General features: G+C 35.1%; 1 protein-coding gene across 5 annotated transcripts in view; it reads left to right on the forward strand.

Annotated features, from left to right (window-relative positions):
• Positions 1-21,317, forward strand: part of LOC106884166 (protocadherin Fat 4) — a 696,074-nt gene that overhangs the window by 542,146 nt on the left and 132,611 nt on the right. For all 5 annotated transcript variants that reach the window (XM_014935404.3, XM_089364268.1, XM_089364281.1 and 2 more), the window contains one exon: positions 18,600-19,297. In XM_014935404.3, coding sequence (XP_014790890.1) covers positions 18,600-19,297 — 698 coding nt within the window. The remainder of the gene's footprint in view (positions 1-18,599; positions 19,298-21,317) is intronic.

Genomic DNA, 21,317 nt, shown 5'->3' on the forward strand with positions numbered 1-21,317 from the left:
AAAGTCCCTACTTACCAAATTCACTCACAAGGTATTTCTTGACTTGGGACTATCGTAAAAAAAAAACACTTACCCCAGGTGCTATGCAGTGGGACTGAACCCAGGACGATGTGATTGCAAAACATGCTTCTTAACCACACAGCCATTCCTGTGCTTTGGCACATTAAAGATGGAGCAGCTTCACAATCACTCAACTTGCTAGAAATAGCAACCATATCTCCTTTAAATCACACTCTGTTGAACTAGAAATTGAAGGGGACATTGGATAACAGTCTTTTTCTGCCCCCTATGTTTGAAAAGAATGAGATGAGAACAGTTGGAACACCTTTTGTCATATGCCTGCTCATTATATTTATTTTGTTCCATCCCAGATGCATCCCTTAATGTCTTTCTATTCGGCTTGACTTTGTCTTTCCCCTTTATAAGGCCAATAAAATTTGAACAAACTGAGGTTAAGCTAGAAAAGTCAAGGTGCTGAACAGTCAGATCAAGCCAAAACCCTCTGCTAGAAAAACAAATATCTTAACTCCACAGTCATGCTTGCATCCATGTCTGTATGATTATGTACATATCATTAAATACTTCTTGAGATTGAATAAAGCCATCAGAGCTGGTACACTCTATTTGCATTGATTAAATAACCTCACACACATACACACACACACTTACCAAAATCTATGCAGTTATTTGCATTCTTCAGATCTGTGCTGTTAAGTTCTTATCAATTTGGTGATTCTGTTTCTATGGAGTCTGAAAGCAAAACATTTGATGGAATCACACAGAATTAGCAAAGCAGACAAAACTAAGGTAATGTAATTTGTGTGTTTGTGTAAATATATATATATATATTTGTCTGTGTGTATGCATATCTGTGTGTGTGTGTGTGTGTGTGTGCGTGCATACATGCATGCACAAACATTCACATGCACATATATTTATATCTATATACATATATGCATGAATACATACATTATATATATATATATATATATATATATATATATATATATACATGCATATATATATATATATACATGCATATATCTATCTATCTATCTATCTATATCTATATATATATATATATATATATATATATATATATGCATGAATACACACACATATCCACACATATATACACATACATATATATATGTGCATATATGTATGCATATCTATTGTATACTTACACACACATGTGCACACACACACACACATAGACACACATATTGCTTTTATTATGATACACAAATGGCTGTGTGTGTGAATGCCTGTGCATAGCAGCAGCAGCATTATATTATGCCTGTTTTTCTCTGCTTGTATGTGTCAGATGGATTTTTTTCAACACAACATCTTGCCACTACTTACATTCCATTGTCCATTCTTTTATGACATGCAGCCTCTTTCATCACTTTTTCACATCTTCCTCAACATTTCTCTTCCTCAACAGTTCTTTCCGCTTAGATCTCTTGGAACTTCTTGATCATTGTTATACACCTTACATGCCTGTTCTACCTCAGTGTTCTCTCTAATACACTACATCTAATTTTCTTTATGCACAGGTTCCCTTTCAGTTTGCTTCAACCTCTCTCTTCTTGCACACTAACTCATCCAGCAGAACATGCAAACCTTATTTCTTTCAAATCTTTTCCCATTCTCCAATTTCAGTGCTCATGATTCATTATCATACAATATTTTGTACACAAGCATCATACAATCCACCAGTAGCAGTAATAGCTCTCTGAACTTTTCCCACCTCATTCATACTTTGTCAAGCTTAGCATCTACAACCATTTGTTTTCTTTCCCATTTTCTGATGAGTATAAAGCCTCTATGGTTTGCATGTTCACCTGATTGGTAGGCAATCAGATGACTGGTCAATTTTTTGAAGTTAACGTTGAAAATGGTTAAGTCTATTGTATTACAGAATTCCAGGAACTTTGTTCCCTTTTCATTCTTTATATCTTATTCACAGCCTCCATCTATGCTGGAGAAGCTATCGTAATGGCTTCACCATAATGGTTTCTCCGTTAAAATTGCCAAGTGTGAGAGTGAAATCCACATCATTCATTATCAAGACAGTCTACAGAGAGACCTCATAAAAACAGCTCTTCTATTCATCTCTCTCTCCCTCTCTCTCTTGATTATGGTGCGTATGTAGTAATAAATATTACTGTCTTGTCATCCATGACTTAAGTTATCCACTACAGTGATAATCTAATTTTTCATTGCTTTATATAGCAGCTGAAAACTCTATGCCATTGATTGTGGAGAAAACCAGATTTGTCTTCTGAGGAATGATCAAACTGCAAAATGATGATGGAGAGATATTTGTTTTCTTGTCTCAGACATAATTTCCATATATTATGCAAATGTTAATAGACTGATTGGTGGGTCAGGTGATTTTTCCAGTCACACTTTACATCATCATATAAAGTGGAATGTCTTCTTAGCTGATAAGAGCAGATTCACGTCAAAGTTTTATGACTTATTAGACTGCTATCCAGGTAATATCGTCCGTTGATGAAGGGGGACAACAATGAACATCGTGTATGAATGTTTGAGTTCTGCTGTAGTGTGGGGAACCTCACGGCAGAGATTCCTCCCCATGCATTCCAGGAAACCACCATTTACATCCTTCTACGGTTCCTGTCATGCATTGCTAATAACGTCTGACAAGGGAGATAACTCCCTATCTATAAACCCCATGGTGCATCTCAGAATATCACACCTCTACCCTTCTCAGTTTGGAACATAGTTCCCTAGGTAAAGTGGATAGAGAGTAAAAGAGGGGAATATAGAGTAAAAGAGTTATAGAGAGAGAGTTAAAATAAGAAGAGGTGCTGCAGGATGAGTGCATGAGTAAGAGGAGGAGGAGTAAATGGCAGCGTAGTTACGAGAGGAGTTCTACAAATGAGAAATTTGTTTTACTTAATTTTATTTCAAGGTAATAGATATTTTTCTATTGATAATTATTCATTTCATCATTTTATATGAGCACCAAGAAATTTGATAAAAGTTAAATTATAATTATTATATATATATGCTACATTTCTCAATATTATTATTGCCCGTGGTGTAAGACGGTGGGTCAGCAGAATCATTAGCATGCCGGGCAAAATTCTTAGCAGCATTTTGACCGTCTTTACTTTCTGTGTTCAAATTCGACTGAAGTTGACTTTACATGTCATCCTTTCAGGGTCACTAAAGTAAGTACCAGTTGAGTACCGGGGTCAGTGTAATCAACTTACCCCCTCCCCCAACATTGCTGGCCTTGTGCCAAACTTTGAAACCAATATTAGCCAAAGTGTTAAAAGTTTACTTTGAGAATTATTTGTTATAGACTGGTAATGTTCTAGTGTTTTATCTTCTATCTTTTACTTGATAATAAAAGATAGAAGACTGCGGTCATGCTGGGGCACCACCCTGAAGAAGTTTTAGTCAAATAAATCAACCCCAGAATTTTTTTTTTTTAAGCCTGGTACTTATTCTATCAGTCTCTTTTGCTGAACCACTAAGTTACAGGGATGTAAGCACAAGAACAGCAGTTGTCAAGCAGTGATGGGGGACAAACACACACACAAACACACACACACACACACACACACACACACACACACACATATATATATATATATATAAGGTTATGAAGGGTATTGGATTCAACCAAACCCAAAGATACAGGTAATACCAAGTAAGTGCTGTATACCGGCTAGTTTTGCCCCTTTCGCTGTATAAACATGAGTGGGGATTATAACATAGGTCGTGTATTAGCGTGTGTATGTATAAAGAGAGAAAAGGATAAAGAGAACAATGGCAAAGTTAGAAATATATTTTATGGATAAAGTCTTACAACTGTTTCAGGGAAAATCCAATGTATCCCTTCATCGGAGACGGTAATAGTAAAGGAATAGATGTAATAATCCATTCCTCTACTATTACCGTCTCCGATGAAGGGATACATTGGATTTTCCCTGAAACAGCTGTAAGACTTTATCCATAAAATATATTTCTAACTTTGCCATTGTTCTCTTTATCCTTTTCTCTCTTTATACATATATATATATATATATATATATATATATATATATATATGACAGGCTTCTTTCAGTTTCCATCTACCAAATCCATTCACAAGATCTTTGGTTGGCCCAAGGCTATAGTAGAAAACATTTGCCCAAGGTGCCATACAGTGGGACTGAACTCTGAAGAGAAGCAAACTTCTTACCACACAGCCATACCTGCACCTTTTACAAATTTTCTTTTATATTTTTGTTCTTCTGCAAGAATTTTGATCTGAAACCGAAATTGTTATATTTTGGAAGAATAATATCATTGAAGCTTACAAGTACCCTCACTGGTTGTTTTTGTCTGTAATTTTCCTCCCTGCCAACCCAGTGGCGTCTTCATCATCCTCCATATTCCACTGGTTCTTTATGTCATCAACCCAAAAGAATGACAAACTAAGAGTGTTTGTATTATTCTCATAGAATATATCAAAGCAATGATGGATGCAAGCGTCTGACTAAATGGTTAAGAAAGTTATAGGACTGGTTTGGTGGAAAATGGTTTAGTGGGGGAAAGACCAAAATTATAGACACTGTAGCAACTGGTGAGTGTGTTTATAAACTAAATGACTCTTCCCAAATAAAACAATAATGGGTTTGTAATGCAATAATGGCTTCTTGATACAGTAATGGGTTCTTTATACAATTTGTTTGTAATTAAATGCTTTACACAATTGATGAACAAAGAGAAAAAAATGTCAATCCTTTAAAGCAGAAGGAAAGAGAGAGAGAGAGAGAGAGAGAGAGAGAGAGAGAGAGAGAGAGAGAGAGAGAGAGACCAATTGCTCTGTAATAGTGAGATATTGAATTAGATTGACAACTTAGTAGGTGACTTTCTTACTTTTTGGTGAGTTTGGTGAGAGAAAACGAAATAAATGGGTGTTGTTGGCTCCATTAATTGCTTTTAACTTGTGATTTGATCTAATTTATTATTTTGTTTTTCATCATGCTGCCTAGTTTAAGGAAAGGAAATATTACTCAGATTCTAGAAAACACATATGACTTTGCAGTGGTGGTGGTGATGGTGGTGGTGGTGGCGGCAGCAGTGGCGGCAACAGTGGCAGCGGCAGCAGCAACAGTAGTAGTAGTAGTAGTTAAGGTGGATTAATAGAAACGTTAGATTGTCAAGCTAAAAATTGTCATTCAGTATTGAGTAAAAGCCTGAAGGTTGTGAGTTCATATCTCACTGCGGTTGATTTTGTTTCTCATCCTATTAAGGTCAATGACAAAAAAAATTGGGGCACCAGTCAGTAGCATTGACTAACCTCCAGCCCTCAGGAGTTGTGGATCTTGTAGCTAAATGAGAAATTATCATTATTTTTGAGCATTTCTTCCATTCTGAGTTTTAAAAAAAACCCAACCAGGTCTACTTTGCCTTTCATCCTTTTGGGGTTGACATAATAAACTAAACTCTTCCCCCCACAATTGCTGGCCTTGTGCCAAAATTAGAATTATCACCATCATCATCATTATTATCATGAACCATTATTGTCACATTTATTTGTTTTCGTGCTCTGAAAAGAGGAGACAGTCGTCGGAATGTGATTCCTAGCTAAGTGGAAGATCTGCTTTCGCCAGTATAGATTCTTGATGAAACCCAATAACTGGAGCCCTTTTTGAGATCTTTAGCTAAGTGCTGCTCATCAGATGCAATAATGTTTTCTTGATATGCGTAGTGGTTATGTTTCCTTCCTTTTGAAAAGAACATAGTTACCATATCCCTCACTGAAGGATGTTTGCTACATATCTGTTCATAGAGTCAGTGTGAGTTTTAAATATTTATCCAATTTCATGCCATTAGCCAATTCCAGTTATTTCCCCAACTCATTTTGTAAAAGGTTCTACAAGGGAATTTTTTTTTTTTGCATGAATGTTTGCTGGAAAAGACTGTAGGATAGTATACAGCATGACACAATGCAAGCTAGCCCAATTATTATATCATCTGAACATGACACTTATAGTAGCTCACATTTAAATCCTATCCTTGTAAAATCTTTTCTACCCTAGGAACAAGGCCCAGAATTTTGGGGAAGAGGGTCAGTCAATTAGATCAACCTCAGTATGCAACTACTACTTAATTTATCAACCCCGAAAGGATGAAAGGCAAAGTCGACCTCGGCAGAATTTGAACTCAGAACGTAAAGGCAGATGAAATACCGCTAAGCATCTTACCTGGCATGCTAATGTTTCTGCCTTAGTCTTTGTTAATATTTACATGTGTCTGTATGCTTGTGTGTGTGTGTATTAATGTATATGTGTATATGATTTGGTAGATGGAAACTGAAAGAAGCCCATCATGTGTGTGTGTTTGTCCCCCTCCTCCACTACTGCTTTGACAACCGGTGTTGGTATGTTTATGTCCCTGTACCTTAGCAGTTCAGCAAAGTGACTCATAGAATAAGTACTAGGTTTTAAAAGAAAAAGTCCTGGGGTCAATTTATTCAACTAAAATCCTTCGAGGTGGTACCACAGCATGGCCGCAGTCAAATGACTGAAACTAGTAAAAGATAAAAGATATGTACATATATGTATGTGCATATGTATAAATGCATACGTATGTATATGTTGCCAGTGCCGCCTGAATGGCACCTATGCTGGTGGCACATAAAAGCACCCATTACACTCTCGGAGTAGTTGGTGTTAGGAAGGGCATCCAGCTGTAGAAACCTTGCCAAATCAGATGGGAGCCTGGTGCAGCCACTCATCTTACCGTTCAACCCATGCCAGCATGGAAAGTAGACATTAAACAACGACGATGATGATGATTCTGATGTTTCCTAAATTGGATAAACTGCACTTATCTTCACTTGGTAATAGTAGTTCTGCTGTTTAGTTGTTAATCTCTAAAGTACAGCATTAATTCTAGTTAACAGTTTCTCTGTGATTTGGCAACAAGTCAGAGGTTTGAAATCATATTTTATTTCAGTTTAATTTCCTTGCTAAGAAGAGGAATAAGTTTTACTTGACAGCATTTCATAAAATTTTGTAAAATTTCTGAAATGTTATTTTATCAATTTTATTAGCTGCTTTTTTTTATTATTTTAACTATCGCTAGTTTTGCAGGGGTTAGTTTTTTTCTCCCCGTATTTTTCCTTTTCTTATCATAAAATTTGTCAATCATCATAAACTAAAGTTTTCTGTGATGTTTTGGTAGTGACTTCTCAAATTCACTTTGTAAATACACTTCAACCCTTTCATTACTGTATTTATTTGGAGATGCTCCATGTTTCTTTCAATTACGTTAAATATAACAAAGGATTTAGTAAAATAACTTAGTTATCATTCAGCTAATGTTAGGAGCATAAATTGTGACTAAGGTTTGGTGGAAGATTTTAATTAAGAACTTTTGAAAACAAGACATTTGCACTATTGAACCTCAGACAGTTTCAGCCAGGTTGGTATCAAAAGGGTTAAATTAATCATTTGTTAACCCTTTTGTTACTATATTTCTGTTGAGATGTTTTGTGTTTCTTTCAATTAATTTTAAATATAACAAAGAATTTAGTAAAATCACTTAGCTATCATTCAGCTAGTGTTAGGAACATTTGTACTGCAGAGCCAAAGCTGGTTTCAGTCAGGTTGGTAACGAAAGGGTTAACATAAAAATGTCTATTTTCATCATTATTTTATTGTTTTTAATGATAATAAATATATCATAAATATACAGCTGTGTGGTTTAGAAGCTCACTTTGCAATCAGCCCAATTTCAACAGTACATATTCACAAAACTTTTAATACATTGAAGCTTTTAGGAGGCCTAACTTCACATATAGGTCCCAGGGTGATGGTTCTTTTTTTTAGGGGGGGGGACATTTTGGCAGGAAAAATGGCGGATATGCCATCAGATATGGCAATGTGTGTTTGTAAACCGAGACCCATTTCTGTGCCAGTTGCATATTTTCAAAATAATATAGTCACTTGAACATAGTTGAGCTTACATAACTCCGTACAAGAGAATTGTGGCAACCAGAGTTTATAGTGGTAATCAGCCTAATTATTTACTAGTGTCATCTTTTGTGTTGTCTTCATAAATAATTACATCATTTATTTAAGTGTGAAATCTTTAAATAACTTTCAATAGAAACTTGTCTTTCAAATATTTTCCTCTGCTTTTTTTGTTGTTTCTTTTTTTGTGATGGTATTTACACTTCCATCATCTTCTTCATTGAGTGTTCTTGTAATTAATTACGTGTGTATGAGTGTGTGTGTGTGTGTGTTATAGTTTTTTTATTTATTAAAATGTGATATAAATTTGCTTGTTCATTTTCCATTTCTCCCCAATTATTAAGGGTTGTATCATTTTGAATTGGCAATGAACAAAATGTCTTTTGAGAACAAAAATCACTTTTAGAAAATATAATCAACCATATCTTTATGTTTTGAATTATAATTCAATATATTTTCAATATATTTTCAACATGTGATAAATTTTATGCTGTTGATTTTCATTGATTTAAAAAAAAAAAGAAGTGTTTAATTGGTTGAATATGTCCATAACATAATTCTATGAATTCTCAAAGCTATTCTAACAAGTTTTATATTTATTTATTGTTTTCTGTCTGTCTGTGCGATAAAAACTCAAAACTATTTCAGATAGTTTTGTTTTCTCAATATTCATGCAACTTTAATTTCAAATTAGTTACTGACAAAACCAGTGAATATCATACATTTAAATTAGTTTTTCAAAAAAGGAAGATGTTTATTTAAGGTAACGGTTGTCAACCAGGAACCATATGATCCTTAGAGGTCCATATAAGATTTGGTTGTTAAAGTTTATGTGCAATAAATTGATTATATGTCTACAATACATACAATATTTTAACAATTTTCTCAACAGATTTCTAATGACATATAATTAAAAATTTTACTAGGGGGTTTTTAAACATCGAATAGCTGTGAGGGTCCATCCAAGTAAAATAGGAACTAAAGGGGTCAAAATGGTTGAAAACCACTGATTTAAGGTGTGCTTGTATCATCATCATCATCGTCATCATTTAACGTCTGCTTGCCATGCGGACCAAATTCCACTTACTTGTAAGTGGAATTTGGTTGATAGAAACTGTGGAAGCCTGACAAATATGTATGTGCTTTTGTGTTTCCCCTGCCCACTACTTAAGTCCTCATAACCTAGCAGTTTGGCAAAAGTGACTGATAGAACAGGGTTAATTTGTGACTAAAACCTTCTGGACAGTGCCCTAGCATGGCTGTAGTCCAGTGTCTGAAACAAGTACAAGATATATCTCTGGTAATCTTTTAAGCTGCATTTTCTAATTGGTTTTGTTAAATTTTTCATCAGTTTTTTCAGTTTTCAAATTTAAAATTTATGCAAATTTCAAATCATAAGAATTAAATATTTCATGATGTGAGTGTGTGTGTATGTGTGCATTCTGTCTCGGGAAACTTCATTTGACCAAAGGCAAACAAAATTACTACTTAATTTCACAAAACTGTCTCTGCTGTATCTTCTGGGAAATTAATTGATTTCACTATTGAGTCTAGTAGACATTTTAAACTCTTTTTTCTTTTTCTTGATCTATTTAAATCATGTATACTCCAGTATCGTTCATTATTATCAAAGAAGATTAGCTTTCAAAAGCTTATCATTTGAATGAAATTGAAAAAAGTCCATTTCTAATAACTAACTTCTTGGTATGTCTGTGAATACTGAATGTTTCCATTCTTATTTGAAAGAATATTTTTATTTCTGAGATTAGTTTCTCTCAGTATGAAATTATATTTGAGTATAGAGTTTAAAAAATCATCTTTTTTAAGAATATTTTCTATCCTCATTGACGATTCAAAACATGTAATGACTTTTAATTATGTATGTCTCTTCTCTTGAGAGAAGGAAGTGATACACATAATTTTGTTTTTCAGTCATGAAAATATGAATGTATTTACACACACACACACACACACACACACACACACACACTTGTGTGGGTGTGTGTATGCGTATGCTAGGGTATGCAGTCATCATCATCATCATCATTATTTGACATCCGTTATACATGCTGCCATGAGTTGGATGGTTTGACAAAGAGCTGGCAAACTGGAGAGCTGCCTCAGGCTCCCACTGTCTGTTTTGGCAAGGTTTCTACAGTTAGGTGCCCTTCCTAACAACCACCCCCCCCCCCCCCTCTTTACAGAGCAAACTGAGTGCTTTGCATATGGCACCAGCAGGGATGCAGTTCTATACTTAAGAGATGAAGAATTATGTACATTTTTTTTACATTATTTACATTTGACAGATATTTGTCCTCATCTTGTTTGTTGTTAACACAACGTTTCAACTGATATACCCTCCAGCCTTCATCAGGTGTCTTGAGGAAATTTTGAACTTGGTTTTTCATTCCTAAGGTATCTTTCAATTCCAGGCAGTGACCTGAATAATAATAATAATAATAATAATAATAATAATAACAACAACAACATTGAAAAATACCTTAGGAATGAGAACCCAGGTTCAAAATTTCTCCAAGACACCTGATGAAGGCTGGAGAGTATATCAGTCAAAATGTTGTGTTAACAACAAACAAGATGAGGACAAATATCTGTCAAATGTAAATAATGTACTAGTAAATGTAAATAATGTACAAGTTTTTTACATGACGCCAGCAGAACATCTCAACAGAAATATGGTGACAAAAGGGTTAACAAATGATTAATTTAACCCTTTTGATACCAACCCGCCTGAAACCAGCTCTGGCTCTGTAGTACAAATGTTTTGTTTTCATAAGTTTTGAATTAAAATCTTCCATCAAACCTTAGTCACAATTTATGTTCCTAACACTAGCTGAATGATAACTCAGTTCATCATCATCATCATCATCATCGTTTAACATCTGTTTTCCATGCTGGCATGGGTTGGACGGTTCGACTGGGGTCTGGGAAGCCAGGAGGCTGCACCAGGCCCCAGTCTGATCTGGCAGAAAGAAACACAGAGCATCTCAAAATAAATACAGTAACGAAAGGGTTAATAATTGATGTTTAAGAATAAATGGTTTGGAGTTGTTTTTGTTTTTTTTCTGTGTGGGCGTTTGACTTAATTTATCACCCATCCAGGGTGCCGGATTGGTTGAACTGTAACAATATTAGCTTGAATGCTTTGCAGTATTTTTTCCAGCTCTTTACATTCTGAGTTCAAATTCATACATGGCCTATCTACAAGGTTTGACAGTTCAGTCTTCTCTCCTGACTAAAAGATGAAAGTAAAAATTGAGTAAGTCAAGGCCGTCTTAGCAGCATTCTAGACCCCTGGGCAAATCAATGCACAAGGGCCTATCATCACTCTTTGGTTATCACTCTTCAACTGTACCCATTTTGACAGTCTACTTCCCTATCCCCTCATTCTCTTTTCCATACAATCTTGCAAACTGTATTTCTACTCAGCTTGTGCCTCGTGGAGCCACCTTGGTGCCTCATTTCAATTATTCTATGCCTTGCAACACCAATTGATCCTTTTCTCTTTTTCTCTCCCCTTTCCTCTACTAGATGTAAGTAGCCATGCAGATCCCTCTACAAGAACCTGCTCTGTCACCCTCTTCTCATAATAATTCCCTCATCCCCTAGCATGAAGCTGTCCCCTCCCAACATCCCTTAGAGTTCATAATCCAGCGAAATGCATGGTGACCTCAATAATGCAGGAGACACTAAAAATGTACCCAGTCCATGTTGTAAAGTGGTTAGTTTTAGTTAAACCTTGCTAAAATAGACATTGGAGTATAATGTAGTCCTTGAACCCATCGTATCCCATCAAACTGTCCAACCCATGTCAGCATGGAACATGGACTTCAAATGATGATGATAATGCCAGTGAACAGTGAGAATCAAAATGGTGGCATACATATTCTTTATATGTTCCGGCAGATTGGAATATATGAAAAATAAATACAATGCAGGTAGAGAACTTCCATCAAAAGGTTATTATAACAGTTACAATTGAAGTATATATGCCAAGGACAACAGTGTAGCTTTCACCAACATACTCAGCACTGAGAAACACTAATGTGTTACCTATGAAAGCAGGTCTCTGCTGAAACTGATTTTACGGCAGTCTGTAATGGTGCTAACTGGACTAAGAAAGATACTGAGATGAAGGAGGTGGGGTTTACAATTTTCATTGTCTTTGAGATATTGAGGGAGAGAGTGGGGGGGGGGGGGTCAGTAAGTGGCAGTTTCGTAAAAGTTGCTCTGTATGAGAAGAAACAAAGCAAAGAACATATAGAAAGTTTCATCCTTCTATAAATCTAACAGGCCATTATTTTCAGCCATAGCCCCTGTAAATTATGAAGACTGTTATGACACCTGAGGCCATTTCTAATGCTGTTGTGCTATTCTGGTTTTCACTTAAATATCTTTCAGCAAGCTTCTTAATTTTATATCTCAAATCTGATGATTTTCTAAGCTGATTAATTAACAAACTTTTAATTCATTCATTGCATAATCTATGCTATGTTTATCTTTGTTACTTCCCAAGCTCTGATACTGTTGTCACAATGACATTTTAAAAAATATAAAACAATTTAACTTCTCAGAATGTTTTTTTTTTATTCTTTTATTTGTTTGCTTGTTTCAGTCATTAGACTGCTGCCATGCTTGAAGAATTTTAGTCGAAGGAATCAACCCCAATATTTTTTAAGCCTGGTACTTGTTCTATCAGTCTTTTTTGCTAAACCACTAGTTTACAGGGATGTAAACACACCAACACCAGTTGTCAAGCAATGGTGGGAGACAAACACACACACACACACATACATATGTACAACGGGCTTCTTTTAGTTTCAGTCTAGCAAATACATTCACAAAGTTTTGATCGGTCTGAGGCTATGGTAAAAGACATTTGGCCAAGGTGCCATGCAGTGAAACTGAACCCAGAACCATGTGGTTGGGAAGCAAACTTCTTACCACACAGCCACGCCTGCACCTATGTATCAGGTTTTATTACATTTTATTAAAAGGTCTTTCTGTGTGTGTGTGTGTGTGTGTGTGTGTGTGTGTGTGTGTGTGTGTGTGTGTGTGTGTGTGTGTGTGTGTGTGTGTGTGTGTGTGTGCACATGTGCACCTGTCTGTCTGTCTTGTGCATTAAATGATAAAAGTATTTAGTCTATATAAAAAAGCCCTACTCCATATCAGTGCTCTGCAACCAGTATGCTGTGGCACACTGGTGTGCCATGAGACAATGCTAGGTGTGCCGCAGTGTAAACTGAATATAATTTTTTTTCCCTATACTTTTAGTTATATTTTTAGTTCAGGTGTGCCACCAAATTTTGTAAAGAATATCAGTGTACCACAAGTGAAAAATGGTTGTGAAATGCTGCTCCATATTCATGGTTTGTAGTTAACTTGAAGGTTTAGTTAAATTTCTATTTCTGGATTAATGTTTATTTAAAGTTTGGGTATGGTTAGAATTAATTTCAAATAATTTTGTAAATATTGCAATCATTGGTTACAAAAGTTTAATTAATAATTAAGAATGAATCCTCATAAAGTGCCTGGAACATCAGTAAATGAATGAAATACATGTCCGACAAGAAGAAGAAAATTATGCAGTCCACTGGAATGATTATTAATCTAAATTAACTTAAAAAACTGTGTTGTGATTAAAATGGTTAATGGCTTTATGAATAACAGTAATTGCATCTTTTAAGACAAATAAAGTGGCGGCAGTGGTGTGGTGGTTGTTTTTGTTTAACCCCAGGTAGTACTGATAAGACTTTTGACCAAAGGCAGTTCAGTTGTGACCAATAGGCACAGGTGTGGTTGTGTGGTAAGAAATTTGCTTCCCAACCATATGGTTCTGGGTTCACTCCCTTTGCATGTGACCTTGGGCAAGTGTCTTCTTTTATAGCCTCAGGCTGACCAAAGCCTTGTGAGTGGATTTCGTTGACAGAAACTGAAAGAATCCCATCATGTGTGTGTGTGTGTGTTTGTCCCCCACCATTGCTTGACAACCGGTATCGGTGTGTCTTGTCCTCATAACTTAAATGTTCAGCATCAGAAACCAATAGAATAAGTATTAGGCTTAAAAATTAAATACTGGAGTTGATTCATTCAGCAAAAAGCTTCTTCAAGGCAGTGCCCTAGCATGGCCACAGTTTAATGACTAAAATAAGTAAAAGAATAAATAGGCACGCTGTTATTGTGGTTATAAAGGTGTCAGATCTTTCATCTACAAAATTTGTAAAGAGCTAGAAACTGAAAATGGAAGCGTATCATCAGTATCAAAGCATAAAAAGCATTCTAAATGCTCTGAAATTATCAGAATACTGAAATTTATCCAGCAAGTTCAACAGACCATTGATTACAATCTCAGAAAGTCCATGAGGTCAATTGCAAAAGATCTCCATGTGTCAGAAGGAACAGTCAGAAATGTTGTCCACGAAGACATTAGATATAAGTCTTACATGATGAGGAAAGGTCAATTTGTCAGAAAAAGCAAAAGAAAATCACTACATTAGATCTAAAAGGCTCTTAAAGAAACAGAAAAACCCAGCAGAAGAAGATTTGATTTGATTTTTCTCAAATGAGAAAAACTTTGACCAAGATTAAAAAGTTAACAAAAGAAATGACAGATGGTTATGTGCAGACCCTTCTGAAGTTTCAAGTGTTATGGATACAAAATTTCCTGCAACTGGCATGGTTTTAGTGGTTGTCAGCAATGAAGGACATGTGATGCCTCCTTACTTCTTTCCACAAGGCATTAGAGTTAACTCTGCTACCTACATTGAGGTCCCAAAGACAATTGTTAAGCCCTGATTAGACAGTGTATGCAGTGGAAGGCCATATGTGTTTCAGTAAGACTCTGCACTATCACACATGGCTCTTGTAACACAGGAATGGATGGCTGAAAATTTTCATGATCACATAACCCTTAATATTTGGCCTCCTAATTCCCCAGATCTCAATCCATTGGACTATTACATGACTAACTCTCTTCCTAATTAGTTGGGCTATGACCCTCTCCATAACTTACATCATTTGATTCAACAAGACTGCACTGGTATGCTCATGTGATGCATATGGACAAGGACAACTGTGTAAAGAAGTGTCAATCACTAACTGTGGAGGGAACCTGTGGAAGAGGTAGACCCAGGAAGACATGAGACAAGGTGGTCGATCATGATCCTCAGATGCTGGGTCTCACAGAGAAGATGACAAATGATCGAGACCTTTGGCAGTTTGCCGGGCTTGGCAAAACTCATCACAATGGGTGAAATCATAGTAATGGACAGTGCTGATGGCACACAAAAGGCAATTAGCTGATTTGAATATCCAGTGCATTATTACAGTTAGTTTAATGAATGAATTAGTGGTCTTAATTGCTTTACCCCTCTCTACTCTTTATTCTCCTTGTATAAAGTCCCCACCTCCACTCAGGATTCATAGTCTTGCAAACTGCATGGTAACCTCACTAGCTCTGGTGGCATGTTAAGAGAACTCAGTACACTCTGTAAAGTGGTTAGCACTAGGAAAGGCATCCAGCTCTAGAAATTACACCAAGGCAGACACTCAAACATGATGCAGTTCTTCCATACACTGGATCCTGTCAAACCATCCAACCCATGCCAGCATGGAACACAGATGTTAAATTATGATGACGATTGTTCAGTAATGCAGCTTTGCTTCAATATCATATCATTCTACTGTCTTTACTATTAGTAATTACTACCAGTTTTTAGTAACACAAACATAATGGTGAGGAGAGACACAAATGTAGAAGTTAAACAACATAATCTCCATGAACACTGCCATTTTATATCTGTTTTCTGATATATTTACATGGGGTAGTCAAATCCTCTCCAGCAGCACTTTGCCACAAGTGATGGCCCTTTGTCTACATATATGTGATGTATGTATGTAGATAGTTTAATAAAGACATTTTCTCACTGTTTTCTGAAAAATAAAAATCTTTGATGTTGCTTAAAGCATTGATGAGGGGTTTTTTTTCTTTTCTTTTCTTTTTACATTTTTAATCAATAATACCTTTTCATATGTATTTGGAAACAGCCCAGCCTTTGAAAAATGACAAAATTTATTCTTGGTTTAAATTTACATATGAATTGTGGTTCATATTAAATTTATGTTTCAATAACACAGAACAAAAAAAAAAGTATTTATTATTGATATGAATATTTGAAATTTTTAAAGAATTGAAAAGAAATTAAAATTATTGTGGATGTTATAGTTTTATCATCATCATCCTAATCTTGTCTTATCTTCTAATGTATCTTTATACATTGTTAAAATTAAAATGATTTCCTTTGTATATTACTACTAAGTTAAACTTTTCTTTTAGTTTTACTTAGATATATATATATATATATATATATTGTAATAATAATCACTACGAACAGAAAATGTTTGATTGAATTAATATTCATGTATATGAAATGTCATAATATCATTTCCAGCCACTGTTGAAATTTGATTTAATTATGTAACAAAGGAGGCGCATGATTGGCTCTCTCTGGATCACTCATTTTTCACTTAGTTTCATTGATTGGTTGATTGGAAATTATTTGTATTGATCAAATTATCTCCACTGTTTTATTTCATCTTATTCCTTTAGATCTTATCAGCCTTTCAGAAACATAAACATAAAAAATAAAAAAAATATGTAATGCTGATTATTTTTTTAAATGTTTATAAATATGTAGAGAATAAAACAAAATAATTGTTTACATTTCCTCCATTGCTGAATACATTTTTACTTGATTATTTAAATATATCTCAATCAATTGCAACTAAGTTTTCAGAATTTGTTCAATAAATTTCAGTCATTAAAATTAGTTTGCTCAATATTACAGACTAATATGAGTTATTGAAGGGTGCAAATCTTTTCATTTAGAGTTCTTTGTTGAATGTAATGGAATTTGCTGGAGTGTACATAGATGTTCTGTTGAAGATCTACATACACTTCCCAAACAGATTTGTGGAAAAAAAATTCTAGAATTCCTTAAGATAAGGTTTCTTTTATTTAAATTTAATAAAACTGATTTCCAATCTCCATTTTTTTTCTCCTCATGAAACAGATAAACTATCATATTTAAATTAACTATATGTATTAATTTTATAATTATGGAATGACAGTGCTAAGTAATGATGTATATAAATACAAACTTGCTGCCACTTCAAACGTGTGTGAGGAATATCTGAGCCCATTAGAAAGTCATTCACTCTATTTTGCCATAAAGATAATTTCTCACTTTAGACAAATAGGGTAAATGCACGAAGTCAGTTCACAGCGCCCCCTAACCAGACTGTTGGATTTATGCATGTCAGAGTAGTTATCTCCTCTTCAACTACAGAGGCTAGAAACGCAGATGCTGCATGAGAAACAGGTCCCTTTTATGATACTTCCATCATTAACAGGTTGTGCTATTCAGCAGTTCCCTGCAAATAAAATATGGGATGACAGCACTAATTTATAATTATATAAATGATGCTTTTAATCTATTGAAACAGATATAGGGAACAATTATATTATGAATCACCTGTGAAATTTCAGCCATTTTTGCTGTTGTTCATCCTAAAGATATAATTTCAAAAATATGGTATTCACCAATTTCAAAATAATTATCATATGATTTTTTAAAGAAATAAATTCCATCTCTAACACAATTTTTGTAAGAAAATATTTGACCACTAACCAGTTACTGAGTACAAGTAAACACAAGAACTCTATAAAGTACAAACAAGATTTGTAATAGAGTTCTGGGCTAGTGCTGCTGATACATACATACAAATATCTTTGACCTCGTCCAAAGAAAGACTTATTAGCAGAGATTCCTTCAGCAACACACTACAACCACTTTCACATACACAGTTTCCTTTAGAAAATTACTACTTTAAATCTCATGAGATATTCAGCAACAGTACTTTGTAGTAAAGATTTGTTGGCAGTCCTTGTTCGAAAATATAAGGACACAGATCGTGTTGTATAGCCAGCTGGAGATGATGTCTCCTGGGGCTAAATTACAGCAACATTAGTCCTAAAGCAGGACTGCCATGTTAGGTTGGCAAATAATCTTTACTACATAGTTTACTACAGGTAGCAGATGTGCATTGTTTCCTTGAGCAAGGCATTTTTTCATATTGCTTCAGTCTGTGTATCTAAAACTGAGTAGCACCTCTGCGCTGGTGCAACTCTCTCTCTCTCTCTCTCTCTCTCTCTCTCTCTCTCTCTCTCTCTCTCTCTCTCTCTCTCTCTCTCTCTCCTATTGTCATTATTCCACTGGATTAAGAAGCTGTCTATGTCTGCTCATGACTACATAGACATCAAAAACATTTGTTAAAAGCATGATATGTGCTTTCAGGTCTTACTCCTTTGCTAGTGATGGCTATAGATTTTGTGGTTCATAAGAGCTAAGATAATCTAAACATTGATTTGTTTTCAAGTATAAAAACTCCTACAAAAATTAAGGTATTTTTCTCAAATTTTAACAGTTATCATGTATAATTAACTCTTAAACCTTCTTTTTTACATAAATTATATACAGATATATAATTTGAACTTTTAATTTATCGTTTTAGGGTACTTCATGTTCAGTGTTGGATATGTCTACCTCTGTCAAGGAACATTTGTGAATAATGGTAATGTAACCAGCCAGAATAAATCATTGGTAAACCACAGTATGTTCGACGACCAAAGTACTGCATCTTTTGATTCTGAAATAATAATTAGTAGTACTCACTTACCTGGCGCTGCAGTACTGCAATCAACAGGTAGAATGAAAAAGCCTCCCCTAACTTCCACTACTGCTGCTATTAATAAGGGCCAAAACGTAGGCAATTCAGAATCCATAACTACAGCATCTGTATCTTCACTATCATCGGCCAATCCAGCAATAATTCGTTCCCCTATTTTGGAAAATGTTAATGAAGCACAATTAAAAAGTTTGTCTAGTAAAGATCAGTTTAACCTAAAAAAGGCCCCAGTTTATAAGATTCCTGAATTACCCCATAGTCACTGGATTTCTGGCCCAGCAAATCACACAGTTATACATCGAGTTAAAAAAGATACATGGCCACAGTCACTGAAAACCTGCACCCCACCTGGAACACCAATATTGGCTATTCACCAGTCAGTACCAGAAGACACACCCAAAGACAGCACCTTGCCTGAATGGAGTGAGCAATTAAAATCATTGTGTGCTGATAATGAAGAAAGGATTTATTTAATCCTAGAACAGGCTCCTGCAAACCCTTATTTTGGTATTGACAAAGTTACGGTAAGTTGCATCTATTTCTGTGATATTTTCTTTGTACTTCATCATTTGTACATCTTCTCTCTATACCAGCATGAGATAGATGAGTCGTCACAGTCTGAGTCACTGTCTTTTGGAATCTGCTGCCCTCATTGACTGCTACTCTTACATTTCATTGTTGATGTGATTTGGTTTGATTTCTGTGGCTGGATGCACTTTTTAATGTGATATACCTTTCAGTCTGGCTGGAACCTTGTACTATCCACAAACTTGGTCTGTAGCCCTCCCTCAGCAGTTTGTCCTATAGGAAGAGCCAGTTGTACTCTATGCCATGTCTCTATTTTCTTCTTGTTAAATGCTTGCAAGATCTTTAAACTTCTATATATTGGTCTTCTAGATTAATTTTTGCTTCTGAGCCCACCTAACTCTAAATATGAAGTCACTAACTACTTACTATTGTCAGGTAGTACATACTTCAGCATGGAAAGATTTCACATTCACAGCCATTTGTCTATCTCATTTCCTAGAGAGAATAAAGTCTGTTTTGCTTGTGTGTCCACTAAATCAGTTCAAATAATGTTTTAAATAATGAAAGATTTATTAAAATAACTTTGTTCTTATCAAATAAATATTTGGTGAATAGCTTGATGAAAGGTATTAATTTTGATCACTTTTAAAAAGCTATTTTATATCAGAACCAAGGTTAGTTTCAGGTCGGTGGTATCAAAAGGGTTAACTGTTTAATCACAATTTTTATCATTCATTCATTTTATAGTGCATGCGCGCACACACACACACACACACACACATGCACGTGTGCACACATGTGCACATATGCACAGCACGTACAATGTTGAAAAGATTAATAAAAACTAATTATATCTGGTTTAGTTTGGATCAAATTATCTTAGGTATTATTGTCATGAGCCTGTGTTTGCTCTGGCTATTATTTTCTACCTATTGTGTTCCTTTAAATAGAAACAAAATGAAAATAAACCACTTAATTCAAACAGAACTAGTTTACATCAACAAAAACCAGTTATATAAAATCTTTCATTTAAAACTTTTCACTTTATTTTTATTTCTTTGTCATTAAAACTCCTTAAATAGTCAAGTGTTTTATGATGCTAAAATTTTATGCTTCAATTTCTTTTAATATAAACAAGGATTATTCTTAAAACTACCTCCTTGCTCCTTCTGAATAAATTTATGAGCAATTTAGCCTGAAGCAAGCATCACATTTGCTATTGAGAATGTTGGAAAATGTATAAATAATTAAATGTCTCGATAAAATCATTTAATAAATTAATTGAAGCAACTCCATAAGTTGTTTACCTATCATGTCAATTGTGTCTGTGATTAAACTCACTTGGGGCTGTGGCTGTGGCACCTTTAGAAACAAACCATAAATTATGCTGCAAACACCACCTGTTCTTTCATTCAAAATTACTCCAACTTCCAAGAATTTTTACTGGTGCTGAACAAAATTTTGTAAATTAATTTTCATGTGATTACAATTTAGCCGGCAGCGTTCTTAAACATTTTACATTCAATGTCCATGGTTTACTGCTATACAGCATTACACTTGTTATACATGCTTCAAACAATTTGCTTCTTTGGACCAAGATAGAGAGAAAGGCCTTTGCTAAGAAGATCTTTTTTTTAGATGTAATTTGGTTATTTCCAAACACTTATTTTAATACTTACTGCCAGTGCTGACCAGGACAATTACCCCCCACCCCCACCCCATGCACAAAAACCATTCATCTTCATGTTTTCAGTGCCTAGCAGACTAGTGGTTTTCAGTCTTTTGCCTATGGACCCCTTTCATTTCTGTTTTACTGATGGATCCTCATAACTATTCCATGTTTAAAAAATGCTTCTATCATCATCATCATCATCATCATCATCGTTTAATGTCCGTTTTCCAGGCTGGCATGGGTTGGACGGTTTGACTGGAGACTGGCAAGGCTGGAGGCTGGCAAGGCTGGAGGCTGGCAAGGCTGGAGGCTGCACCAGGCTCCAATCTGATCTGGCAAAGTTT

Source organism: Octopus bimaculoides, chromosome 1 (assembly GCF_046866305.1).
Source record: "Octopus bimaculoides isolate indiv1 chromosome 1, ASM4686630v1, whole genome shotgun sequence".
NCBI lineage: Eukaryota > Metazoa > Mollusca > Cephalopoda > Octopoda > Octopodidae > Octopus > Octopus bimaculoides.